At 38.5% G+C, this 24,503-nt stretch overlaps 1 protein-coding gene across 2 annotated transcripts in view; it reads right to left on the bottom strand.

Moving 5' to 3' along the window:
• Positions 1 to 249: 249 nt before the first annotated feature.
• The window catches only part of LOC134804615 (leucine-rich repeat-containing G-protein coupled receptor 4), a 35,751-nt gene continuing 11,497 nt past the window's right edge, over positions 250 to 24,503 (bottom strand). Inside the window, exons 2-9 of one of the 2 annotated variants that reach the window (XR_010146158.1) lie at positions 6,035 to 6,199; positions 5,392 to 5,598; positions 5,036 to 5,224; positions 4,714 to 4,944; positions 4,400 to 4,621; positions 4,094 to 4,292; positions 1,462 to 2,883; positions 250 to 1,033 (exon numbers count right to left, since the gene is read on the bottom strand). Coding sequence is in view for 1 of the 2 variants with exons in the window: in XM_063777717.1 (XP_063633787.1) it covers positions 2,477 to 2,883; positions 4,094 to 4,292; positions 4,400 to 4,621; positions 4,714 to 4,944; positions 5,036 to 5,224; positions 5,392 to 5,598; positions 6,035 to 6,199 (1,620 nt within the window). In the remaining variant the exon portion in view is untranslated. Of the gene's footprint in view, positions 2,884 to 4,093; positions 4,293 to 4,399; positions 4,622 to 4,713; positions 4,945 to 5,035; positions 5,225 to 5,391; positions 5,599 to 6,034; positions 6,200 to 24,503 lie in introns of both variants that reach the window. The other variant, XM_063777717.1, reaches the window with a different exon arrangement.

The following is a 24,503-nucleotide window of genomic DNA, read 5'->3' as shown; positions in this document are numbered from 1 at the left end:
CAATATATTCTAGGCTCCGAAGTGCCACTTTTGAAAAAAAAAACATGTTTTTAAATACGTCTACGTCCCAGCCGCTCCTAGTCGCTGCCGCCGCTACTGAAAGTACGTGGCATGCCTGGCGGTCGCTCGCGTTTGCCGCGCCGCCAGCCGAGCCGTCCCGCCAGTCGCCTTAGACCAATCTCGTGGCCAGGCCGTAAATGCCAGTGTGCCTAGGTTCCAACTAGAGGTGAGGAGGGTAGAATAAATTGAGCATTTTGAACTTTTATTTATTCGAAACAACAACTAGTAGATACAAGGTTAATAATTATATTTTGGAGTAATGAGTTCCGGACCACGGTTTTGATTTTTATTAATAGATAAGTTACATTTTAAGATACAAAACTTTAGAATTTTCAGATTAGGTACATGTATAGGTATTTGATTAATAGGTATACATATATCGTTTTATATATCTATCATCAATTATTCCGGCGTTGGCGGTATCGTATCTAATTACTCTCTTAAAGCTATTGTTAATCGACAGTATAAATAACACTAATAAAATATTTAAGCTTAAACTAAGTAATAATATTTGTTACATAAATTACTTTTATTCCCCTTCAAGAAAATTCGACAATGTCAACTACAAGTTACTTACCATATTACCGTAACGCATTACTTCGTTTAATGTTCTCATAATTTACATAATAGAATTCTTGTTGGGAAACGCATGAGAATTAAATCTTTGGTTTTTCTTCTATCCTTGCAAGCCTTTGGTGTCTCATAGGAAAATATACTAAGACGCATTTGTATATTATTCTCGAGCAAAAATAACAAATAAATTTGTCGTAGAATTAGGTTATTTCCTGTACTTGACTAAAATACTTTTCTGTACTAATTTCCTAATATTTGAGTAGCAATGTAACCCTACAAATTTTAGCACAAGCCTAAAGTATTTACATCCATCCATCCAGAGCCAAATGCTAGGCTCCCAGGGCCTTTAACGTTCGTGAGAGGGTAGATACATTTTTCAGTCAGTTAATGGTCATGGTACCTTAGATAGGTATAGATGGTCAAGCAAATCTTGTCAGTAGAAAAAGGCGGGAAATTCATATTTTCTATGAGACGATATCAGGGGTGCGAAACTCCTGACTTCGGTCAAACTCGGCTCCGCTCGGCTCAGCATTGCTCCGAGCAATTATTAGGGTTGGCACCACTTGAGTCCCTTTTGCGTGCACGACCACAGATAAGATAATCACTTGATTTTTGACAACCCTAAATAACCGAAAGGGATAGTGCCATATATTAGAAAGGAACAGCATGACCGACCCTGAACCGCTGTCAAACTTCGTTTTTGTAGGAAGTTTCCTTTCTGTACGGTAGTACTATTAATTATTCTGTGACGATATCCCTTCGCGCCTACATTTTTCAAATTTGCCGCCTTTTTCTACTGACAAGATCTGCTTGACCAGCTATAGGTACATGGTCAATAACTTGTACATCTGCATTCCTATATTACTGACCTGCTTAGTATTAACTTGTATGTAAAATGTAAAAAATAATTTAAATTCCTATAATTTTGTGCAAGTAGGTGTGCTGACCTGACAGTAGTCGCTGGTCTTATTTCGTAGATAGTTGTAGGTTTTCTAAAGTCTAGTTCTTTTTAATGAAGCTGGTATGAAGTTTTTCACTTACACGCTTTTACTTCAATTCTTATACGTATTTTTGATTATATATTTTAATTCAAATCTAAAAGGCTAGCCTAAATTTTGTAACACATCCGGTATCAGATTTTCTGAATTTTGTTTGTTTAGCTGATGATTATCCAAATGGAGCAGATCTAATAATAATTCAGTTGAACGGTAGCAAAAGAAACTCCGCTACGAAAAAACACAACCCCATGAAGTTTGGGCAAAATATTTCTACTAAAGTTTGCTGTATAATATTTTACAAGGATTTTTTTTTCTGAGACGTGGAGTCTTGCAGGGTCTGACTAGACTTGGTTAATTTTCCCTAAAGATGCTCTTAGTACAACTTTTTTTAAATTTTGATATAATTATAGCTCTAGTGAGTCCACTTTGGCTGTACGCCGGACGTAAATGAAAGGCAAGGCTCTATCTATCCTTCAAGAGCTAGCAAGGCACCTAGCTGGCGGCTGTAGTCCGAGTGGCGCTACTAGAAAACGGTTCTTCACGAACCGCCCTGCGTACAGTATTCATGTTGTTACACTTATTATTACTTACGTGCTCGCACATTACAGCCACTTAATTGACGCTACGTAAATACCTAAATCAGTAGAACGCATCATCAGTGGTTATACAAATACTACTACTTATATACATCTCAGCTGTAAAAATGTAGGAAGTAGCTACTTTTGGTAGTTATATAATAATTAGTGCACTCGGCCGAGTTAGAGTCACTGCCCTGTTCGGGCCGGGGTCGGTTATCAGTACGTTTTGTTAGGGCGCAGCACTGAGTTCCCGGAGGCGGGCGCGGTTCACTGCGCGGGCGCGTTGAGGTCGCGCAAGCGCAGATCCGCGAGCGGGTGCGGGTGCTGGTCGTCGGGCCACTTGACAACGACGTTGGTGGTGGGCGGCAGCGTGACGGGCGGCTCCACCACCACGGGCAGCCCGCCCTCGTGCTCGGGGAGCACGTGGCCGATGAGGGCGCCGACGCGCCGGTACGCGGGCGGCAGCGGGCGCTGGTCGTCGTGCGGCAGCAGGTGCGCCACCACAATGACGGCGGCGTCCTGCCGCGGCGCCAAGTCGTTCAGCGCGCGCATGTTCAGCACCGGCGCCGCCATCTGCGTGCCTAGGCACGTCGACGACCCGCTCACACGAGCGTTCAGGTTCTCCAGCATCATCACCATCTCATTCATCCGTTCGTCGCATAACACCGGATTATCTGTAATGATAACGACAATATTTTTTTGGGTATAATTATGTACATTTTTTAAATATAATTTATTGCATTTAACGAAGCATTGCCAAAGCTCGAAAGGAATACAAAATAGTTCAGTCATCATCAAAAAGTAACGGATCAGACTACGCGTCAAAAGTATCTATTCGTACCCAATTCTCTATAAATGTATAATATTTAACTTAACAAAGAGACATGTCTCTATATGTACAACAATTAGACTGTGACAAATACTTTTCAACGCGAAATGATAATTATTAAAATCAGAAAACACGGGGCAAGGCGCAGCTAGCGTATAAGTACATAATTTTAAATAGTTATGTATATTGATCTTTAGATCGCCACTTACGGCTCGGCCACGACATCGAGCGACTTGCGACGGCGGCAGCGATAACCATAGGTTGGAGCGTGACACAGCGATCGGACTTTTCGCTCCAACCCATGGTTATCGCTGCCGCCGTCGCAAGACGCTCGATGTCGTGGCCGACCCGTTATTTTGAATGTATATATCACGCACACGCCATCATATTTGAAAGCTAGCAAATATAAACCATACTTGAAAGTACCAGGGTGCTTTGACAGCGTACGTTGACGCTATGAGCACGTTAACTCACGACACCTTTGAGTTCGTTGCATTCAAAGCGTTAATATATACTTAACACAAATATAAAATTAGATCACTTTAGCGTCACTTGCACCATTCCACTAACCCGGAGTTAACCGGTTAAACCTGGAGTTATCATGGTTACTAGTACAATTTGACACTGGATTAACGGTTTAACCGCATAACCCCGGGTTAGTGGGATGGTGCAAGTGGCGCTGAGCAGATTCAAATCTAATCAAGTCGCGAAATGAAGCGGGTATAAAACACATATATGTAGGTACCTACATATTTAACTAGTTAATCGGGTCGCCAATGCATTTTATAATTATAAAGTGACATGCCAATTCGCGAAGCTTTTGCAGATTGAAAAATTGAACATGAAATAGAATAACGTTAAAAGTGTTTATAAATACGAGAACATGTTAAGTATTACATATTATTATAAGTAGTACCGGCACAAAATTGGAGGGATTAATCTGAAAGCTTAGTTAAACAATTACACTGGCAAATAGAATCTCATGGATTCGTGCTTTATTGTTTATTTCAATCGTAGTGTAAATAATGTCGCTCAATCTCAACGTGTGAACTTACCTTGAAGGTATATCTTCAGTTTACTGGGGACACCGTTTATGGTACACCGCGTTTTGGACACGAGATCGTAATTGATGGAGCGAATCTTGTTGTACGCAAGATCTGCCATGCACAACGACGGCAGCCCGTGGAAATCTTTGTCGAGGGTACTAATGTTGTTGTGGTGTGCGATTAGCTCCTCTAGAGATGGCAAAAATGACTGAAACGTAAAAATAAGGGAATTACACGAAGGCATTAATTTCGCATTCGCTCGCTTAGCATTCTGGTTTACTACATAGTTATATTTTATTCTATGAGCCAACAAACCTTTGAGGTTTCTTCCAGCGTGGCGATGTCGTTGAACGATAAATCGAGAACTTTCAAGTCCTCCAGGCCATTGAGGTCGTCTGATGATATCTGCTGCAGCTGGTTGTTGCTTAGGTTCAGTCTCATGAGGCCATGGAATCCGATTAAAGCGCCCCCGAGGGTTACGAGATGGTTGTGGTCCAAGCGCAACTCCAGCACTTTCGTTTCAACGTCAACTAAGTTCTGAAAAACAAGGAAGTTAATACGTTACCTATTAGATAATGACCATTAACCGAGTACATCATATTACAAAATTAACATATCATTACAGTTACCTCCATGTTTCCAGTGATGTGATTAATTTTGTTGTGCGAAAAATCGATTACATCTAATTTCTTTAAGCCTTTAATTTCTTGCAGAGAAAACTCTGTTAAAGAGTTATGCGTTAGGTTCAAATAGCGCAACGACTTAAGGCTTCTCAACGAACCATTGAGTGACTTAATTTGATTGTACGAAATGTCGAGATATGCCAAAACTTCAGCTTCCGCAAATTCATCTTCGGCCAACTGAAAAAATAAGAAATTCGATAAGAATGCTTATACGTCAGGTAAGAATGCCAACTCATGTCCATGGCATTTGAATATGTCGCATACTTACGCTTTCAATTTCATTAAATGAGAGATTGATCTTTGTTAGCTTTCGAGATTTTTGCAGAGCCCCATCCAACAGTTTAATGTTATTGTCGTAGAAAAATAGGGAGTCCAGCGTAGGCATTTGCCTTAGGTCCTTGGGCAAACTTTGCAGCTCGTTTTGTGCGGCATGTATGAAGGATATCTTTCTTGATTTCTGTAAAAATTATGAGCACAAGCAACAAGAAGTGAGTATTAGTTCATACAAATTGAATATTCCACTAAGTAGATGACATAAGTAGCGTTAGAAAATTCATATTATTCGGGTTAATATGGTTTCCCGTAAGTTTCGTCTAATAATACCTACTTAATTATTATACTTACGATTGGTAATTCGTTATCGAGGGATTTCAGGTTGTTAGCGTTAATGAATATCCACTCCAACTCGTCTAGGTCTCTGAGCGCGCCGTTTAGGCTGTTCAGGCTGTTGATTCCAAGATGAACGTGCTTCAGAGCTTTCGGTAAAGCGTGCCTCTCGATCTTTGATATCTCGTTGTTGGCTATTAACAAGTGTTCGAGTTCTTGTAAGTCCTGGAACATATTTTCTTAAATGAAATATTATTTAGGTACTTATCCTCTCGAATTGCTTATTTACGATTTCACCCGCAATAATAATCTGTTAATCACAATTAATTGAAGGTCCTTCTTTCTTAGGGGAAAAAATTAAATGATAAGGTATATGTTAATCGGGATTTGTTTCGTGAAGGCAAAACATCGTGAGTAAACCGGACTAATCCCAATAAGGCCCAGTTTCTGCTTTGGGTTGGAAGACCTGATGACAGTAACTTTCGTAAAAACACAAGTTTTACAGCACAAGCCTACGCCATTTCTGGGGATTAGTTGCCGGACCCCAGGACCCCATGAGCCGTGGCAAAAAGCCAGGAAAACGCGAGGAAGACGATGATTCGGGATTTCTTTCGTGTAAATATAATCAGTTTCAATTCTCATAAATAGTAGAAATAGATACTTTAAAGTCGTCCTCGGTGAGCTTGGAGATTTTGTTGCGGCAGAGGTCCAGGGTCTTGGCGTGCGGCAGGTGCCGTACCACGTGGCGCGGGATCTCGGCTAGCGCGTTGTCCGACACACTGAAGTAGTCCACCAGGTCTAGCCTTGTAAACGCGTTCTCTGGCAGCTCACTGGAAATACCAAACACTGCATTCATTTATTGAATAACCCGATAATCCTAAAATGACTGTATTCTATGTAGGTATCTCAAATTCAGGTTAAGGCCTTGATCCCGATTGAAGACAATACACAGTACAGACACTAACTTACTAACTTATTCCAGTCCAGCTTAAGCCTGGCCTGTTAAGGCCCCGTGGGTTCAGGTTCTTCTTTCACTCTCACTGAGTGTAAGCGTGAGCGAGATGGCTGTACGTGCGAGTGTGCGTGCCACCATGCTCTTGAATTATAAGTTTTTGTAAGTTTATTAAAAGGTAATCAATGAGTTCGATCAAAAATAAAATATCGCATTTTTATTAGAAGCAAGTTTCATAGTTATTTTTAGCTATTGTGCAAAAAGATTTCCGAGTGCGAGTTAAGTGCAGTTGAACATGAGCAGAGTGAGGCTAAAAGTATTGTTAAGCAATGCAAAAGAGAAAAGCTTATGAACTTTTAACATTTGCATTTTTGAAATAAAATATTCCACCAGTGGCTACTAGTGTCGTGTTCTCAACAAGCCTTATGCTGGTACCAAATTAATTGTTGAATATATCATATCTGTAATTACTGCTACATCATTTGATGGCTCAGAACAGAGAACGATTATATTATAATCTTTAATAGATAAAAACCGACTTCACAAAACAGTTTAAAATGCCAATTAAATTATTTACAACCATAGTCACATAATAGGAATTACAATTAGCCCGGTAATCATTGGGAGCATGCGATGATGCTACTCGGTACGGAGTAAACCCGAGAGTGAAACATGTCGAGCAATTTTCGACTTAAAATATGTGAGTGATCCGTTTTATTATACATATTTAATATGGCTGTCTCACAGTCTCATGGTAGTTTTGTTATTAAAATTGTTTGATATCTTGATGAAAATACCTAGGTACAATAAAACACTATACGTTAAATATGTAAGGACGGATTTCCCACGATCCCTGGGAACTCCTAATATCTTATAGACATAAGTACATATATGCTTTCAATCAAATAAATAAAATTCAAAATCGGTTGACTAATGAAATGACTGAGTTCTGAGGTAGCAAACAAAAAATACCGGCCAAGTGCGAGTCGGACTCGCGCACGAAGGGTTCCGTACCATTACGCAAAAACTGGCAAAAAAATCACGTTTGTTGTATGGGAGCCCCACTTAAATATTTACTATATAGGTACTGTTTTTAGCATTTATTGTTATCGCGGCAATAGAAATACATCATCTGTGAAAATTTCAACTGCCTAGCTATTATCACGGTTCATGAGATACAGCCTGGTGACAGACAGACGGACGGACAGACGGACAGCGGAGTCTTAGTAATAGAGTCCCGTTTTACCCTTTGGGTACGGAACTCTAAAAACATACAACCGAATTAAGAACTTCCTCCTTTTGGAATTTTGAAGTCAGTTAAAATTAATGTTATTATGGTACCTACAACGAAATCGAATAATTAATTGTATCGTCCTTTTACGTACTAGCTATTTGATATGTAGTTGTAGATACTCGTTAAATCAATTATACCTACAGACATGTCGTGATAGTAGCTATCAGTTGCATTGCTTTGAACTCGAAAAGATGCAAATCAAAGTTTATTTACCCTAATCATCATCTAATGATGATTTGTCAAAAATATTTGTTTTGACACAGGAAGTATATGGACTTTATGGACTTATAAAAATACTCGGGAGCAGTTAATTGGTTATTTAAGAACGTTCTGGTTCTATGTACTAAACAGATAAGCTAAGGTACGTACCTAAATCGACGTCTAGCCATCGGTATCGTTATGAGCCACAACTATCTATTTATGATCACAGACATTTAACTCACTTGTATAACGTGAATACATTTAATCCGTCAACCGTGAGATAAATAGCAACTGCATATCAGTGAGCGTCACCGGGCTCAATAAAAGTCCAGGGTAAAAATAATTCTTGTGACAAATATAACTTTTATATCGCTCTGACCTGTGCCCTCAAAGTCTAGTAGAAATTAATTACTATAATGGATACTTTTCTATGGCTACGCGCAGACTGTACTGCATCTCTTTTACGAGTATCACGTGACTCTTTGCTTCGACATCGAAAGCAGAAGAGCGATAATATTAGAATTTGTGTTTTAAATGTGTAAATACATATGTAGGTAGTAGGTACTTACCTACTTCGTGACAGTCACTTGTCGTTTTATTGTGCTTCTAGATCATCTCACTGCACATGGCGAGTCGTGTGCTAGATATTACCAGTGCGTTAGATACTGAAAATGCCATGTCGCGCGACGATGTATTGACTTAACAGGTAATACTCTGGTTATGCTGGCCCTGCATTGCATGTCAGCCTGAGGCTAATAAGGAAGAGTAATAAATATTATTTTTTTAAGTGCGTATACCTACTGTGTAGGTAAATTGTGTCTTGTTTTGGGCATATATAATTTGCGATTCGTCTTAAATGTTTTAGATAGGGTACGCTGTAGATTGTTTTTAACTTGTGATAATGGCACTTTTTTGGCGGTTCCAGTTTAGGTGTTGACTATGTAGTTTAATTGTTTCTAATCTGTAGCTAAGTGGGTACATAAAGGGCGCGAAGCATGTAAGTGCGTTCAGTAAACACTAATGTGAAGGGGTCAACGTTCCGGGGTTATCGGTGCAGGGGCGGCGCCAAACGGCCGCATGGTCGTTCGTCGGCGTCAGCGCCGCGCCGGCCTGTACGTATGTAGGGTCACCAGATACCTACTAATTTCAAAAGTCCTGGCATAATTCCTACTTTTCGATCATAAGTTCAGGTAAGTCATTGTAGTCGTATGGTCGTGTGTGTCTTGTATGTGTCTCTCATCACGTTTTTTCCGTATTTTGGCCAAAGTTGTGACAGTCAAACAATTGACGAAATTCCTAAAATGTCAAGATCACTCCTATCGTCTGATAACCCTACGCGTGTGTCCTCATCCTACGGCCAGTATAACCATCCACTGTCTCTCGTCGCTCAATTCCGCATCATTTAAAATGGGAACTCTACAAACTAAGGCCATCATTCATTAGTACAAACGACATTCATGATATCCGGGAGTCGAAGTGTTTTGGTAGGATAACAGCCTGAGTTGGAATACATATTTAAAACACTATACTTACCGCGCCACTACATGCGCGAAATGACGGATAGTAATGGCTAAATTAAGGTTGACTCACGCTAGACCGGGCCGCGGCCGGGCCAGAGCTTCCTGCGCGTCGTTTTCTATGGAAAGCTCCACGTGATCACCGATCAGCCGTCATAGAAAATGACATGTCGGACGCCTCGTCCCGGGCACGGTCCAAAACACTTATTATAAAATAATATTAATGTTATGTACATACTCGTAATATCAACGTGACGGACTAGTAGGTATATCAACGTGACCGACTGGTAACAACGGAACCCTACTAAGCATGTCCTGAGTCCTGACATACTTTTGGCCAGATTTTTATATTTTTGACCGTGCGAGCACGACGCTTCTCTTTCAGCTTGGGCAAAAATGCTTTTGTATTCCGGTTGTTGTCCTCTACAATATATCTCTTGAAATTTTGTGATCAATAATTATAAGAGTCTCTGCGGAAAGAGAAGAGTCATAAAATGTATTGGTTTCCTTTATTCCACGACTTTTCCGCACAGACTATGGGTTATTTTCAATATGTCGGAGCCATAGGCTAGGCTATCGTATTATTCGTGTTATTGGGGCCGCCCCGTATTAAATGCCTACAATTACTTTATTATTACAATCGATAGAAGCAAAATACCTACTTGGAATGAAGCAAAGAGGACTTATAACTAATATTTGCGAGTGCTAAAGCAGGCTTATTTGAGCCACGCAGACTCTTTAGCCACGATTAATTATTACCTACAGTTAAATAAGTTTATCTACACACATATCATGAAGCCTCTATGATGCATTCAAGAACTGGAAATTACGTCCAGCATAAAGATAAACTGTTTTGTAAGAAATTTCTTATCTGTAAAAATGTTATTATATTGCATAATATAACATCTATATCCTCGTCTCTTCCCGTTACACTGGGTTAGCTTAAGTGGCGCCACTTTGTTCGCTGATAGGCGTCGTCACTGGACAGGCCCAACTGCTTCAATGTCCCTCCGGACATTCGTCAGCAAGGTAGTAAGTGGTCTCCCTCCCTCCCTTTTTGTTGCAGCTATGGCTTTTTTCACAACGTGATTTTTGGGTCATCACACACGTAGGTATGTCCGAACAACCTTAGTCAACAAAGCCACTTTAAAAGTGCCCCGAATGAACGAGAGCTTTCACGTAAAAAATTACGCATCGAAATAGCACCATCCGTCGGAGACCTACGATGCCACAGACAAACAGACAGACATTGGCGTCAAACATATAACATCCCTGTTTTTGCGTCGGGAGTTAAAAAGCGAGCTAAGTGAGGAACGGAGAAAAGGAGTTCAAATTATCATAGATCTATTGTCAAGGGTAGTCGATCTCGTAGTCTGAAATTAAAATTAATACGACGTAATTTTGTAAGTTACATAAGTACCTATTGAACATGGCCGAGAAAATTCAGCAATATAAAATCCGCTTGTATAGGTAGAGGACAGTAGCCGAGATGGTAGTTAAAGCGAACGATGCATAATTGACGTACCCGCTTAGGCCAAAGGGTAATTAAATTACAAAACGAGACCAGCAAATACAATGAAGCGAACCGCGCTAGGAGGCGGAGGAGAACTGGGCGTGATTGCATGCTATATCATTTCCTCCAACCGAAAACGAGGCAGAGGCACATACATTATATTTCACTTTAGAATTTACTCTAATAATAAAGTTGTTTTATCTTTATTTTCTAGTAGGTACTCTAGGTAGGTAGGTAGGTACTCACCTTCAGATATATCGGAGCACTCTAGCGCCTTGACAATAGAGCCGTGTTCAGATATTTGTGAGCATCTTGGCCGCTCCGATATGGGAACACCCAAATATTCCGTAATATGTTTTTCCGACTTTCATAACCTCGATTTTCATAATCACGATTTTTTATACGTCCGAAATATCGAAATTACGACTTTGAAAACCACGAAAGAAGAAAATCACGACTGCGCTATTTCCGAATATTTAAAATCCGATTGTCATATGAACGAAAGCTTAAAGTTCCGATTAAAAAAAAATCCGAAATATTTTTTTCCGAATTTGTCTATTCCGAAAAATCATTGATCGGCATTCAGAAATTCGATCTTTTGTAAACTCGGAATAATGAAATTCGTGATTTTCAAAAGGGAAGTAGTAATTAAATGGTCTACCGTTTTAAAAATTGATCTGCAAAAAAAATGCATTTAAATCATTTGGACGTGCTAGAACTGCTACCTTTACAGAAACCAACTGCTACTAGAAAAGTAGGTTAGGTTAGAACTGCAACCTTTACAGAAGCCAACTGCTACTAGAAGAGTGGGTTAGGTTAGAACTTCGACCTTCACAGAAGTCAGTTGCTACTAGAAAAGTGGGTTAGGTTAGGTTAGAACTGCGACCTTCACAGAAGCCAACTGCTACTAGAAAAGTGGGTTAGGTTAGAACTGCGACCTTTACAGAAACTAACTGCTACTAGAAAAGTGGGTTAAGTTAGGTTAGAACTGCGACCTTCACAGAAACTAACTGCTGCTAGAAAAATGGGTTTGGTTAGGTTAGAACTGCGACCTTTACAGAAACCAACTGCTACTAGAAAAGCGGGTTAGGTTAGGTTAGAACTGCGACCTTCACAGAAACCAAAAGCTACTAGAAAAGTGAGTTAGGTTAGGTTAGAACTGCGACCTTTACAGAAACCAACTGCTACTAGAAAAGTGGGTTAGGTTAGGCTAGAACTGCGACCTTCACAGAAACCAACTGCTACTAGAAAAGTGGGTTAGGTTAGGTTAGAACTGCGACCTTTACAGAAACCAACTGCTACTAGAAAAGTGGGTTAGGTTAGGTTAGAACTGCGACCTTTACAGAAACCAACTGCTACTAAAAAAGAGGGTTAAGTTAGAACTGCGACCTTCACAGAAGCCAACTGCTACTAGAAAAGTAGGTTTGGTTAGGTTAGAACTGTGACCTTTACAGAAACCAACTGCTACTAGAATAATGGGTTAGGTTAGGTTAGAACTGCGACCTTTACAGAAACCAACTGCTACTAGAAAAGTAGGTGTAGATTAGGTTAGAATTGCGACCCCCCCTCCCCTAGAAACTTACTGCTTACAGAAAAGTAGGTATAGGTTAGGTTAGAACTGCGACCCCTACAGTAAATAACTGTTTTTAGAAAAGTAGGTTTAGGTTACGTTAGAACTGCTACCCCCCGTAGAAACGTAGGTACCTTTATTTATTACCAACAAATTCGAAATATCGTTATTCGGCATTTAAAAAAAATGGCATATTAATAATAGGAATCGCGTCAAATCGGAATACAAAATTTCGGAATAATGATAATTCGGAATTCGTGATTTCAAAAATCGTAAATGTTAAATTAGGAGTTTCTCACTATCGGAATTGTTATATTCGGAATTATGTGGTTCGGAATTTAAAAATATCGTCGGTTTTGCTATTCGGAAATATAAAACTTCATGATTTTCATCGTTCGGTAATTACGACAATCGGAATTTTAATGGGACATTTAAAAATCGGAATAATAAAATTCGGCATGAAATATTTCGGAATTATGTAGTGTACCCCTCCGATATATGTGATGGCGACTGTGCTAATTCTACCTATCAAGTCATACAACACTTAAGGTCGATGCATATTTGGATCTAAATAAGATAATTCTGTTATTTAAACATTAATAGAGGCACCTGGTCTATTACATTATCTTCCTCTTATTAAGAAAACTCAAATAGTAAAATTCTATTATCTTTCTTTTCTACTAGGTACTACTTCTACCAGGTTCTACCTATTTAAGTAAGTCATAAAATACGTATTTACGTTAGAGCACAGAACACCGCCTCTAGAAACCTAATATTGGCCATTTTGTTCCCGACGCAAATCACCAAACTGTGAGGTGCGGGAGGGGTGCTCACGGCGTTGCGATTGGTCGTTTTAAACATGGCGCGCTGACACGTGTAAATGTAGGGATGGGACATGTTCATTACAGGTAGTGGGTACTGCTACCAGTGACATCGAAATTTATTGTGGTAAAATTGTTACCAATTTAGTATACTTAGAGTAAAGTTACTTAATAATTATACTTATTGATTAATTTAATATTTTCTATTATTAGAGGATTCTAAAAAACCCATACAACATATGTCTATCACAAACCAACACCGAGTTCCCGCGCACTTCTTTGAAGTTCATCATCAGGTCCATCTCGTGACATGAGACCTAAGTGCTCACCTAGAGGATTCTAAAAAACCCATACAACATATGTCTATCACAAACCAACACCGAGTTCCCTCGCACTTCTTTGGAGTTCATCATCAGGACCATCTCGTGACATGAGACCTAACTGCTCACCTAGAGGATTCTAAATAACCCATACAACATATGTCTATCACAAACCAACACCGAGTTCCCTCGCACTTCTTTGAAGTTCATCATCAGGTCCATCTCGTGACATGAGACCTAACTGCTCACCTAGAGGATTCTAAATAACCCATACAACATATTTCTATCACAAACCAACACCGAGTTCCCTCGCACTTCTTTGAAGTTCATCATCAGGTCCATCTCGTGACATGCGGCCTAACGGCTCGGCTGGCCTAGAGGATTCTAAAAAAACTTACACAACATGTTACCTATATATTATGTCTAAAATGGTACAATACGGTATGACGAAGCACGAAGTTTTCGCAACTGAAAAACCATCATCGTCTCATCACTAGTCGAAAGGGAAAGGGATAGCGCATTGCATTTTCAAGTTGACGAAAAGGGACGGACATACTTCGCCTCTGCTTACCGACCAGTATAAAATGAACCCCGCGGACAAGAAACATTATTCAATGAAATAATGAATTTCGCTTTCCTGTGGGATGTTATTCCATCTGTTTTGTAAGTAGAAGTCTTAGATGACTTGCCACACCATTTTACGCTGCAATATCCCATGATTTCCCAATGAATTCAATAGTTTACGATTTATTTTCTTAGACTCGTGCACACTGCTAACAGGTCGTAACCTTTGGGCGCAACTGATCGGAGCGGCGCACGAACAATCTTATATTTGACCTATACACCATACGGGCGGTGACCGCGAGTCGTCCTATAAGCTCGGTCTATAGGGGTTGGTCTGTGCGTTAGAGGCAGATATTATGTTGGATTAAATAAGAATATTTTGTTATTATGACCGTTCTGGCCTAGTGGGTAGTGACCCTGCTTTTGAACCGGTAAGGGTATTTATTTGTGTGATGAGTCTTGGGTTTTTTTTTATGTATTTAAATATGTATATATTATTATATACAGTACCTGGGAGACCGAGCTTTGCTCGGAAAACATATAAAAATTATAAAAACTCAAAAATGCGGTTTTCCCAGAGATAAGACCTAGCTAGATCGATTTTTCGCCCACGAAAACCCCGATATAGCAAATTTCATCGAAATGGTTAGAGCCGTTTCCAAGATCCCCGAAATATAGAGGTAAATATATATATGTACAAGAATTGTCCGTTAAAAGGTATTAGATTATTATATTATATATCATTGTCTGAGTACCCACAACACAAGGCTTCTTGAGCTTACTGTGGGTCTTAGTCAATTTTTGTTAAAAATTTTCCATGAAATTTTACTTATTTATTTAGACACTAGCGACTCGCCCCGGGTTCGCACGAGTTAAACACAAAACCCTGACAATTTATACACTTAAACCTTCTTCAAGAATCACTCTACTTATAGTCTATTGATAGATGAAAACTAGTGATGTACCGACTATTGATTTGGCCGACTAGCCGACTAATCGGCGCTCAAATGGCCGATTAGTCGGCCGACTAGTCGGCTAGTCGGCCAGATCATAGTTTCGTAAAAGTGTATGTGAAAAACAATAGTTTTGCTCCTTTAGTTGTGCTATTCATCATATTGACTTGGCTAAAAGGTGTTCTTTATAGGTTCAAAAACCTATTACAAGAATCCTCGTTCAATTTCTGTCTTTCTTTTATTTTGCGATCCTGAGCAAAAATTTTATGAACAAATGTTTTCGTATGTACCCTGAATAGGTATTTTAGTAAAATAGACATAAAACATATAGTAAATATTTACTGTTGATTTCTTTTTTTTTCTGTTTTTCTTTCACTAATAAAGTGCCGACTAATCGGCCATTTTTGCCGACTAGTCGCCGACTAATCGCTGACTACAAATGTGGTCGGATAGTCGGCTTTCCCGACTAGTCGGTACATCCCTAGTGAAAACCTTTCTGAGTTTATTGCGAACAGACAGATGCGGCGGGTGACTTTGTTTTATAAGGTGTAGTGATTATAACACAATATTTAATAAACAGACAGAGGCGGCGGGTGGCTTTGTTTTATAAGGTGTAGTGATTATAACACCATATTTAATAATTAAATAATAGCAGTCGGTTTTTAATAGCAGCGGGAAATATGTATGTATGTATAAGTACGAGTAGATACCGACGTAGGTGAGCCACAAGAGATCTAACACTTAACGACGCCTGATGTGCAGGTTCTGGGGACTTCCGTTGATTCATGATGGTTAGCTAGGTTTCACTGGTTTCAGGTTTTACTCAAAGAATATCAAGGGGTAACCCCTTCGAAATTACCTAGAAGAAGTTCCAAGATAAAAACATTATACATATATACCTATATGTATATAAACATCGATCGTAGGCGTAGTATTCGGTTAAAAATATAAATGATAACACATAGAGCCAGACCATTTGAACTTTGCATCGCAATAATTTGACAGCGAATAAAAAAACGATATATGGCAATGTTTTTAAACGACATACTCTATGGTATGTGTTTGTCAAAATCGTTTAAATATTCGTTGTGTTTTGTGATGAACGGGAAAAACATGGTGAAACCTTACAAAACCGTCGTGCGGGAGTTATTTTTCCGCATGACGAATAATTTTACACTAGTAAAAAATCAGCACGAGGCGATTCAAGCTCAAAAACGACAATGTTTACAAAATTTGGAGTTGATGACGGGTAAGTGGAATGAAACATCTTAATACTTGCACCATATGTAGATAATATAATATTGATTTAGTTAGACTAAGGTTTCACAGCAAATTGAATAGGTATAGGCATACTTACCTTATGAACTTCTTCTAACATTTCGAGAAACTCATTGGTACGAGCTGCGTTTCGAGCTCGAACCTACAACCTCCATGCTTATGCTTACGGCATGGGTACCTACTAGTTAAAGCTTAATTTTATTTTGAATGTATGTTTATTGTTTTTATGGTTTATTTCGTTTTTCCGAAAACCGAAGTTCGCAAATTGCGGGCAATTTCTCTGTCAATATAATTACGCCTTATTAATGGGAGTAAAAGAGAAAGATACCCGCAATTTGCGAACTTCGGTATTTGCGGTAGGCCCTTTTGTACCTATTTACCGTTAGGCCGTCGCGGATATTACAAAAGCTCAATAATTTTGATGAATCCAAATGTCACATTCTCCCAATATTATTTATCAAAATTAGTATATTAATAGTGACATCTATTGTTGGAATTAAATTTATTTAACCATAATGCACAGGTTAAAGCCCCATTCACACGAGAGCTTTTTCAACGCGCGTTAACAAAGCGCTTGAATCAGTCCACAGTGTCCACACGCTAAATTCGATTTAACGACCAACGCTTAAAGTCGAAAATCCAACAACGCTTGATAAAAAGCGCCACCGCCATGGTGTGAATAAATACACATGTATCCATTTGTGTAATTCAAACACTTTTTTAACGCGCGTTGAAAAAGCTCACGTGTGAATGGGGCCAAAATTTTTCATAAACGGTAAATATGGTATCAAGACTATTTAATCCATTTTCTGTGGTGTTGTTACATACTATTTAGCGCTGCAGACTTTCTGTGGTCTGACATAATAATAATAATTTTGTCAGAGATAATTATTTGTTATGCAACTTATGCAATATGTTAGCTACTTATTTGCTTGTCGTGCTATTTAAGAACGTTAAAAGGATTCGCCACAAAGTAAACGCGCCGGCAGGGCCGGCCTAAGAGGAGATGGTGGGACGATCTAGACGCATTTCTCAGCAAAGCTGGACGGATGCTGCAGTTAATCGGGAGGATTGAAAGTCTAGGGGGGAGGCTTTTGCCCAGCAATGGGACACCTTATAGGCTCGTTAAAAGGATTTCAAGGTAGGTAATTTTTGATGTACAAAAAGAAAGTCCTGTTTTTCTGAAAGTAATGTATTACAAATAAGACTATGTACGTACTTAAGATTGCGGTCAAGAATTAAACAATCATTTAAATTACTCGGTGCTCTTTACGTCGACGGCCGATCGTAAAGTCCGCTAGATCATGAAATTCCTAGGCATATCATGATACGCTGTCATTTTATGATCTGACTAGGCACCACCAGCCATATCGTTCAAACCTCATCGTTTGACGATTTGCCTAGCGCCGTTTAGGCATAGGCATATCGATTAAGTAGGGAGTCCATGTCCAATGCTTCAGCAAATGAATAAATTGTGAGAATTAAGGTAAAAACAACCGGATCCCTTTGTTTGACATAATTATTGAAAGTCATATTCATAATGTAATGGTTGTCAGATTATCATTAGCCATAATTCTGAAACCGTTCACTTTTCAGGAATTTTGTAAGGTTATCCTATAGATAGGTTAGTTTAGGTTAGGTTTGTTTTATGGCAAACCTGAAAAGATACGCGTTTCATAAAAAAAAAACTAATTATGACTAACGTAAATGCGGGCATATAAATACATTATGACTTAAAACTTTATGGGAAACAATAGAGACCCAAAAAAAACTGGTGACGATGTTTTGTCAAATGGAAGTTATTATGGAAGTACCTACCTAATCCGAAAGTTACAATCAATATAGAAAAATTCTCCAAAAGGATGATATAGATTATTTTATTTCTATCTTCGTCGGTTTATGGGATTAAGACAACATGTATAATCCAAGCCAAATTACGGCATTCTACTTCTAACGATTATTAATATACCATGGTGGTACACAAGAAGAAGACAGACAGACGTGGGGAAACTAATAATAAAGGGGCCCACTGATTACCAGTCCGCCGGACGATATCGGCCTGTCAGTTGTTTGGAGCTGTCAAATTTTTGTTCTAACTGACAGGCCGATATCGTCCGGCGGCCTGTTAGTCAGTGGTCGGCTTAAGGGTTCCTAGCTGACTATTAGGGAGCCAAATTCTTAACTAAAAACAATCTTACTCATTGTAATACCTCGTTACATTACATTCTTGCTTGCCTAAATATGTCTAATATTTCAGTATTTATTTTCACTTTTCACCAAATTTTAGTTTTGATAGCTAAATAGTTATTTGTACAACAAGAGATCAAAGTTTGATATTTCTTCGAGTGCTTATTTTGAGTCCCGTGCAAGCGAAAGATTCTATAATAGATTCACGAGCGTAGCGATCTTGAGCGTAGTAAGGGATTCTAAAGCGCACGAGATGTAAATAACTTTGATCTCGTGTAGTACACAATTTTTTTCACCCTAAGCAGTGAGAACATACCTAGAGGGACAGAGTTAATAGAACCCAAGTATATCGAACTTGTATTAGACCCCGCATGTTGAAATGACATTTGACTATAAACGTCACTTGAATGTCATTTTGTCTCACTCAGTGAGCAAAATGCGATTTTGCTTACTGAGTGAGACAAAATGACTAAGTGAGCAAAATCGCATTTTGCTCACTGTTTTTAAGAAGCAAAGTACCCTTGTTCGAGCTGCTGAGGTGAAAAATATGTTATTATAGTTTCTACTCAGAATCACGAGCTCTTTAATCGGTCCTAAAAAGGGTAAAAAGTCTCCCATTTTTTTTCTATTACGTTACTATTTCTCATAGAATTTGTACGATGGTAAAGGAATGGAACGAAAAAGGTAGGTACCTATGGCATTTTGAGACACTTTTTTCTTCTATTAGAATAGAAAAAGCTCTTGATTCTAAGTAGAAATAATATACAAATATCCAAATTAAAAATAAAGTGTACTGTAGAAGTTTAATGGAAATGGCCCGTTTTGGGTAACAGGTTGAGAAGAAATTAAGTACATACTACCTATAGTGAGGACTCAGTAAACCGGGCCCAATCAATCCGATATCCGAAGATGCACGAAGTATGCATTGCTCTATCTTAGTTTATTAAGTATTTTCCTTGCGAGATAACAAATGTTTATTGTATTGTGTGTTTATTGATTAGTAATACCTACACATGAATAAATTGACTCATTAAACCTTGAACATAGATTAATTTTGGTGAAAATGTAACATTTTAAGAAGCATTGAAACTCTTCCCATACAACCATTTCCAGTCGCCGTTACGACGCGGTGTTGACACATCTTGTGTCGACACCGTCTGTTTCGGTCACAATTCCAGTCGCAGAGTCGTCGCCGTGTCGACACAGTTACCAGAAATGGGGAAGGGTCGACACATGACACAAAGTGACATAAAGTGTGGTCGCCGTGTGCACACATTGTTTCGGGTTTGCGACTACTTTATGCTGCCTATAGTGAGGACTCAGTAAACCGGGCCCAATCAATCCGATATCCGAAGATGCACGAAGTATGCATTGCTCTATCTTAGTTTATTAAGTATTTTCCTTGCGAGATAACAAATGTTTATTGTATTGTGTGTTTATTGATTAGTAATACCTACACATGAATAAATTGACTCATTAAACCTTGAACATAGATTAATTTTGGTGAAAATGTAACATTTTAAGAAGCATTGAAACTCTTCCCATACAACCATTTCCAGTCGCCGTTACGACGCGGTGTTGACACATCTTGTGTCGACACCGTCTGTTTCGGTCACAATTCCAGTCGCAGAGTCGTCGCCGTGTCGACACAGTTACCAGAAATGGGGAAGGGTCGACACATGACACAAAGTGACATAAAGTGTGGTCGCCGTGTGCACACATTGTTTCGGGTTTGCGACTACTTTATGCCAAAATCATTCGTTCATTCGTTCATTTTGTTCCTGTCAAATGGAAACTGTCAGATGAAAAAATACTTAAATAAAAATAAGTGACATTAATACGCCATCTCTAAAACGGATTACAAGACGTAATTATATATTGTTTGCATTTATATTACAATAGGACTTAAATTATTATGGGGAATTAAACTGCTCGAGTGATTTGATAAACTAAGTGTAATATAATCAACGCGCCACCACATTGTTTTAGTTTAGCCGGAAATGAAATTGTTTACTTCTCAGTGCCTGTGTTCATAACTATATTATTTGAAGCATTTTTAGTACTTCGATGCGTATACTATACTTAAATAACAGAAATAACGCTTTACATACTACGAAACTTGTTAATTATGATGTATAAATATGGTTTAAGGCTGAGAAATATTGCAGTCACAAAGTAGTTGCAATGTTTCGACTTTGTGTCGACTCTGTGTTGACACATGACACGCGCTGTCAAAAGTAATAACAAAGTTACTGGTATGTTACTGGATTTGCAAAATGGCTCCTTGTGTTGATTTGTTTTCAGATATTCTCAAAGTGTAAAAATGCCGTGGTAAGAGATGGGCATTAATCGATTAACTGTTTATTCGACTAATTAATGGAATAAAAAACGTGAATTCTCAAATTTTAATCGCGATTAGTTTAGTCGACCTAACATAGATTGAAATTGAATTAATCTGAATATTAATCGAATAAATTATCGATTAAATCTCGATTGAAAGTTGACAGGGGGCCATTTTTGTACGTAAAAATAATAGAAATGTTTGCATGCAGATGGTAGCAAAACACTTTGTCATAAAAGTCGAGATGGGTGTCGATATATAGGTTTTAGGGAGTGCCGATTTCGAAAATAATGACCATTTTGGAATTCGAAATGGCGGCCATGCACTGTGTCATAAAAGTCGTCATGGATGTCGTTTTATACGTTTTAGGGGGCCCCAATTTTGAAAATGATGACCATTTTGGAATCCAAAATGGCGGCCATGCACTATGCCATAAAAGTCGTCATGGGTGTCGTTTTATAGGTTTTAGGGGGCGCAGATTTCGAAAATGATAACCATTTTGGATTCCAAGATGGCGGCCATGCACTATGTCATAAAAGTCGTCATGGATGTCGTTTTATAGGTTTTAGGGGGCCCCGATTTAGAAAATGATGACCATTTTGAAATCCAAAATGGCGGCCATGCACTATGTCATAAAAGTCGTCATGGGTGTCGTTTTATAGGTTTTGGGGGGCGCAGATTTAGACAATGATAACCATTTTGGATTCCAAAATGGCGGCCATGCACTATGTCATAAAAGTCGTCATGGGTGTCGTTTTATAGGTTTTAGGGGGAGCAGATTTCGAAAATGATGACCATTTTGGATTCCAAGATGGCGGCCATGCACTATGTCATAAAAGTCGTCATGTATGTCGTTTTATAGGTTTTAGGGGGCGCAGATTTCGAAAATGATGACTATTTTGGATTCCACTTTTATGACAAAATACGTAGCCGCCATCTTGGATTATAAATTGATCATCGTTTTCGAATTCTGCACTCCCTAAAACCTATAAATCGACATCCGTGACGACGCAAGTTATCTTTATTTTCAGATCTAACAAATTGCTACAGAATACAAAGGACAAAAAAGAAGCGAGGAGGTAATGAAACAAGCAAAAATACAGATGATTCCTCGACGCAATTGGGTGATTCTTAAATTGTGTCCAGATTTTTTTTGTCATACAAGTTTATATTTTTCACATATTACTCTCACAAGTTCCGTGACATTTCGACCTTGTAATTTTTTAAGTAAATGTTTTTGTTTATCTATGAGGATCTCACTAGAATAGTATAATCAAGGTATGTTTATATTTGATGAATGAAATAGTAACGCAAAAAAAAAATATATTTGTGTCTTATATTCCTGCCGAAGACTTTTATTTTACCTTTTCCTTCTACACAAGTTTGGCCAAGTAATAAGAATTTAGGGCTCTCAATTTTATTTTGACTTCTACAACAGTAAAGCTACGAGGCCATGTTTGGTATCGTTTTCGTATAAATTCGCAGTACCAAATTTAGTTAAGGTATCACATTGACACCATTCCGAAGTAAAAACATATAAACTTATTAAAATACTTTCTTTTAAACTCCTCTTCACGCTTAAACTGCTGAACAGTTTTAATTTAAATTTGGTACACATATATTTTGAGTCCCGAGACAGGATATAATAAGTTATCTCAAAAATCATCCTTTAAAGATGTGAAATGAGGTGTAGGGGGGAATTCAGAATTGACTTCTTGAAGTTAATACTGTTTAAGTTTAGGTTTGAAGTCATGTTTTTTCATCATTTTTAACTAAATCAAAGATGTAGACCATCCCAAATTTCATATAAATCGGTTCGGCGGTTATTGATTTCCCGTACAAATTTACACGCCACTTTTCACACCTTCAAAAGATGATTTTGGTTATAAGATCAATCCTATGTCCTGTTCCGGGACGCAAACTATTTCTATACCAAATTTCAACGAAATCGGTTAAGCGGTTAAGCGTCAAGAAGAGTTTCAAAAAAACCGGCCAAGTGCGAGTCGGACTCGCGTATTAAGGGTTCCGTACATTAAGTCCGACTCGCGCTTGACTGCACAGTTCTAATAGGTTTTCCTGTCATCTATAGGTAAAAAACTATTTTGTGTATTCAGACGGACATACATACAGACGCACGAGTGATCCTATAAGGGTTCCGTTTTTTCCTTTTGAGGTACGGAACCCTAAAAAGATTTATTTTTATTTTGTGGAATGGTGTCAATGTGATATCTTAAATGGATTCAGCACCCCAGATTTATACGAAAACGATACCAAACACGGCCTAGCACCTTCACTGATATAGATATATCAAGATAAAATTGAGAGCCCTAAATAAACTTTCAAGAGCGGATATCTCAAAAACTATTCAACATTTCGAAAAAATTGACGGAATAAACTTGTAACAAATTAAATTAACTTTCATTTTGTATAAGTGGCCATGTCGCTGAGATGCATAGTTTCCGAGATATAATCGAAAAACGGGAAAATGGGACCTTCAAAGCCCCCTCTCTCCCCCCCGCTCAAGGGCTACGGCCGGGGACTTTTGATATGTTCACCTCCTAACTTGTCAAACCGAGTTACGGAGTCAAAAATTGTGTTCCGAGCATTTCCCTCTACAAATTTTGGAGCATTCGTTGCCTGACCTAAGTAGCTTATTGAATTTCTTTAAAAACTTTTCTGTAAAAGGTTGACGGGTGTTGGGTGTTTATATGGTTTCGGTCGATTATTATCATTTGCATTGCCCATGATGACTTACTAGAATTACGAGCACACGAGACACTAATAGTAGTTTGACAAACCTTGGTTTTCAAGAGGTATTTTATATTGACATTTGCTGTCACAAATTTGCTGTCAGATTTAGTCGCAAACCGCACACAAAGTGCACACAAATGTGTCGACACCTTGTTACGGAAAAGTGTAGACACGGCGACGACACTTTGTTTCGAAACAATTCTAGACACATTGTGTGGACTCTGTTACGACACATCTGACATTTAGTTACCACTTTGTGATTCTGCGACTGGAATGGTTATATGGGTTGTACATTATATCGGCGGTTTTAATTTATGGCCACTCGTTTCGAATTTCCTCTTTTCCGCACTTGTATCGTAAATAACTATTTTAATACAGTTGCTCAAAAAGTGCTACTTTTCGTAGCTGTTTAGCGTTCGCAAAGTTGGTTTTTGCTAACTAGTGCTTTTTAGTTTTCCAGTTTTTTTTAATTTAATTCTGATCGTAATCGATACGTCCACAGCAAAGAGTTTGCATGTTCAAATTTGAACAAAGTTTTAAAACTGTATATAATTTTTGTTTTGCCATTAAACATTAATTATTACGTACAAAAAGTATTATCATATATATAAAATCGAAAAACCAGAACGGGATAAAAAACGAGGGAAGAAGAGAGATGGCGCCTTACAAATTTCTAAAAAAGGTTTGACACCAAGTAACATTTTAGTCCTATAATTTTAGTTTTTATCGCTAAAAGCTTGTATAGACGTCGTATTAAGGTTTCAGAGATGACCACCTGTCGTATAAAAGCGCTTGGCAACACCTTTTTGCTCTATAGGCTTATACAGCTAATATATTCTATAAGCAATTGATGTAAAGGTTTACATCA

Source organism: Cydia splendana, chromosome Z, assembly GCF_910591565.1.
Source record: "Cydia splendana chromosome Z, ilCydSple1.2, whole genome shotgun sequence".
Taxonomy (NCBI): domain Eukaryota; kingdom Metazoa; phylum Arthropoda; class Insecta; order Lepidoptera; family Tortricidae; genus Cydia; species Cydia splendana.
This window is presented reverse-complemented; position numbering and strand designations above follow the sequence as displayed.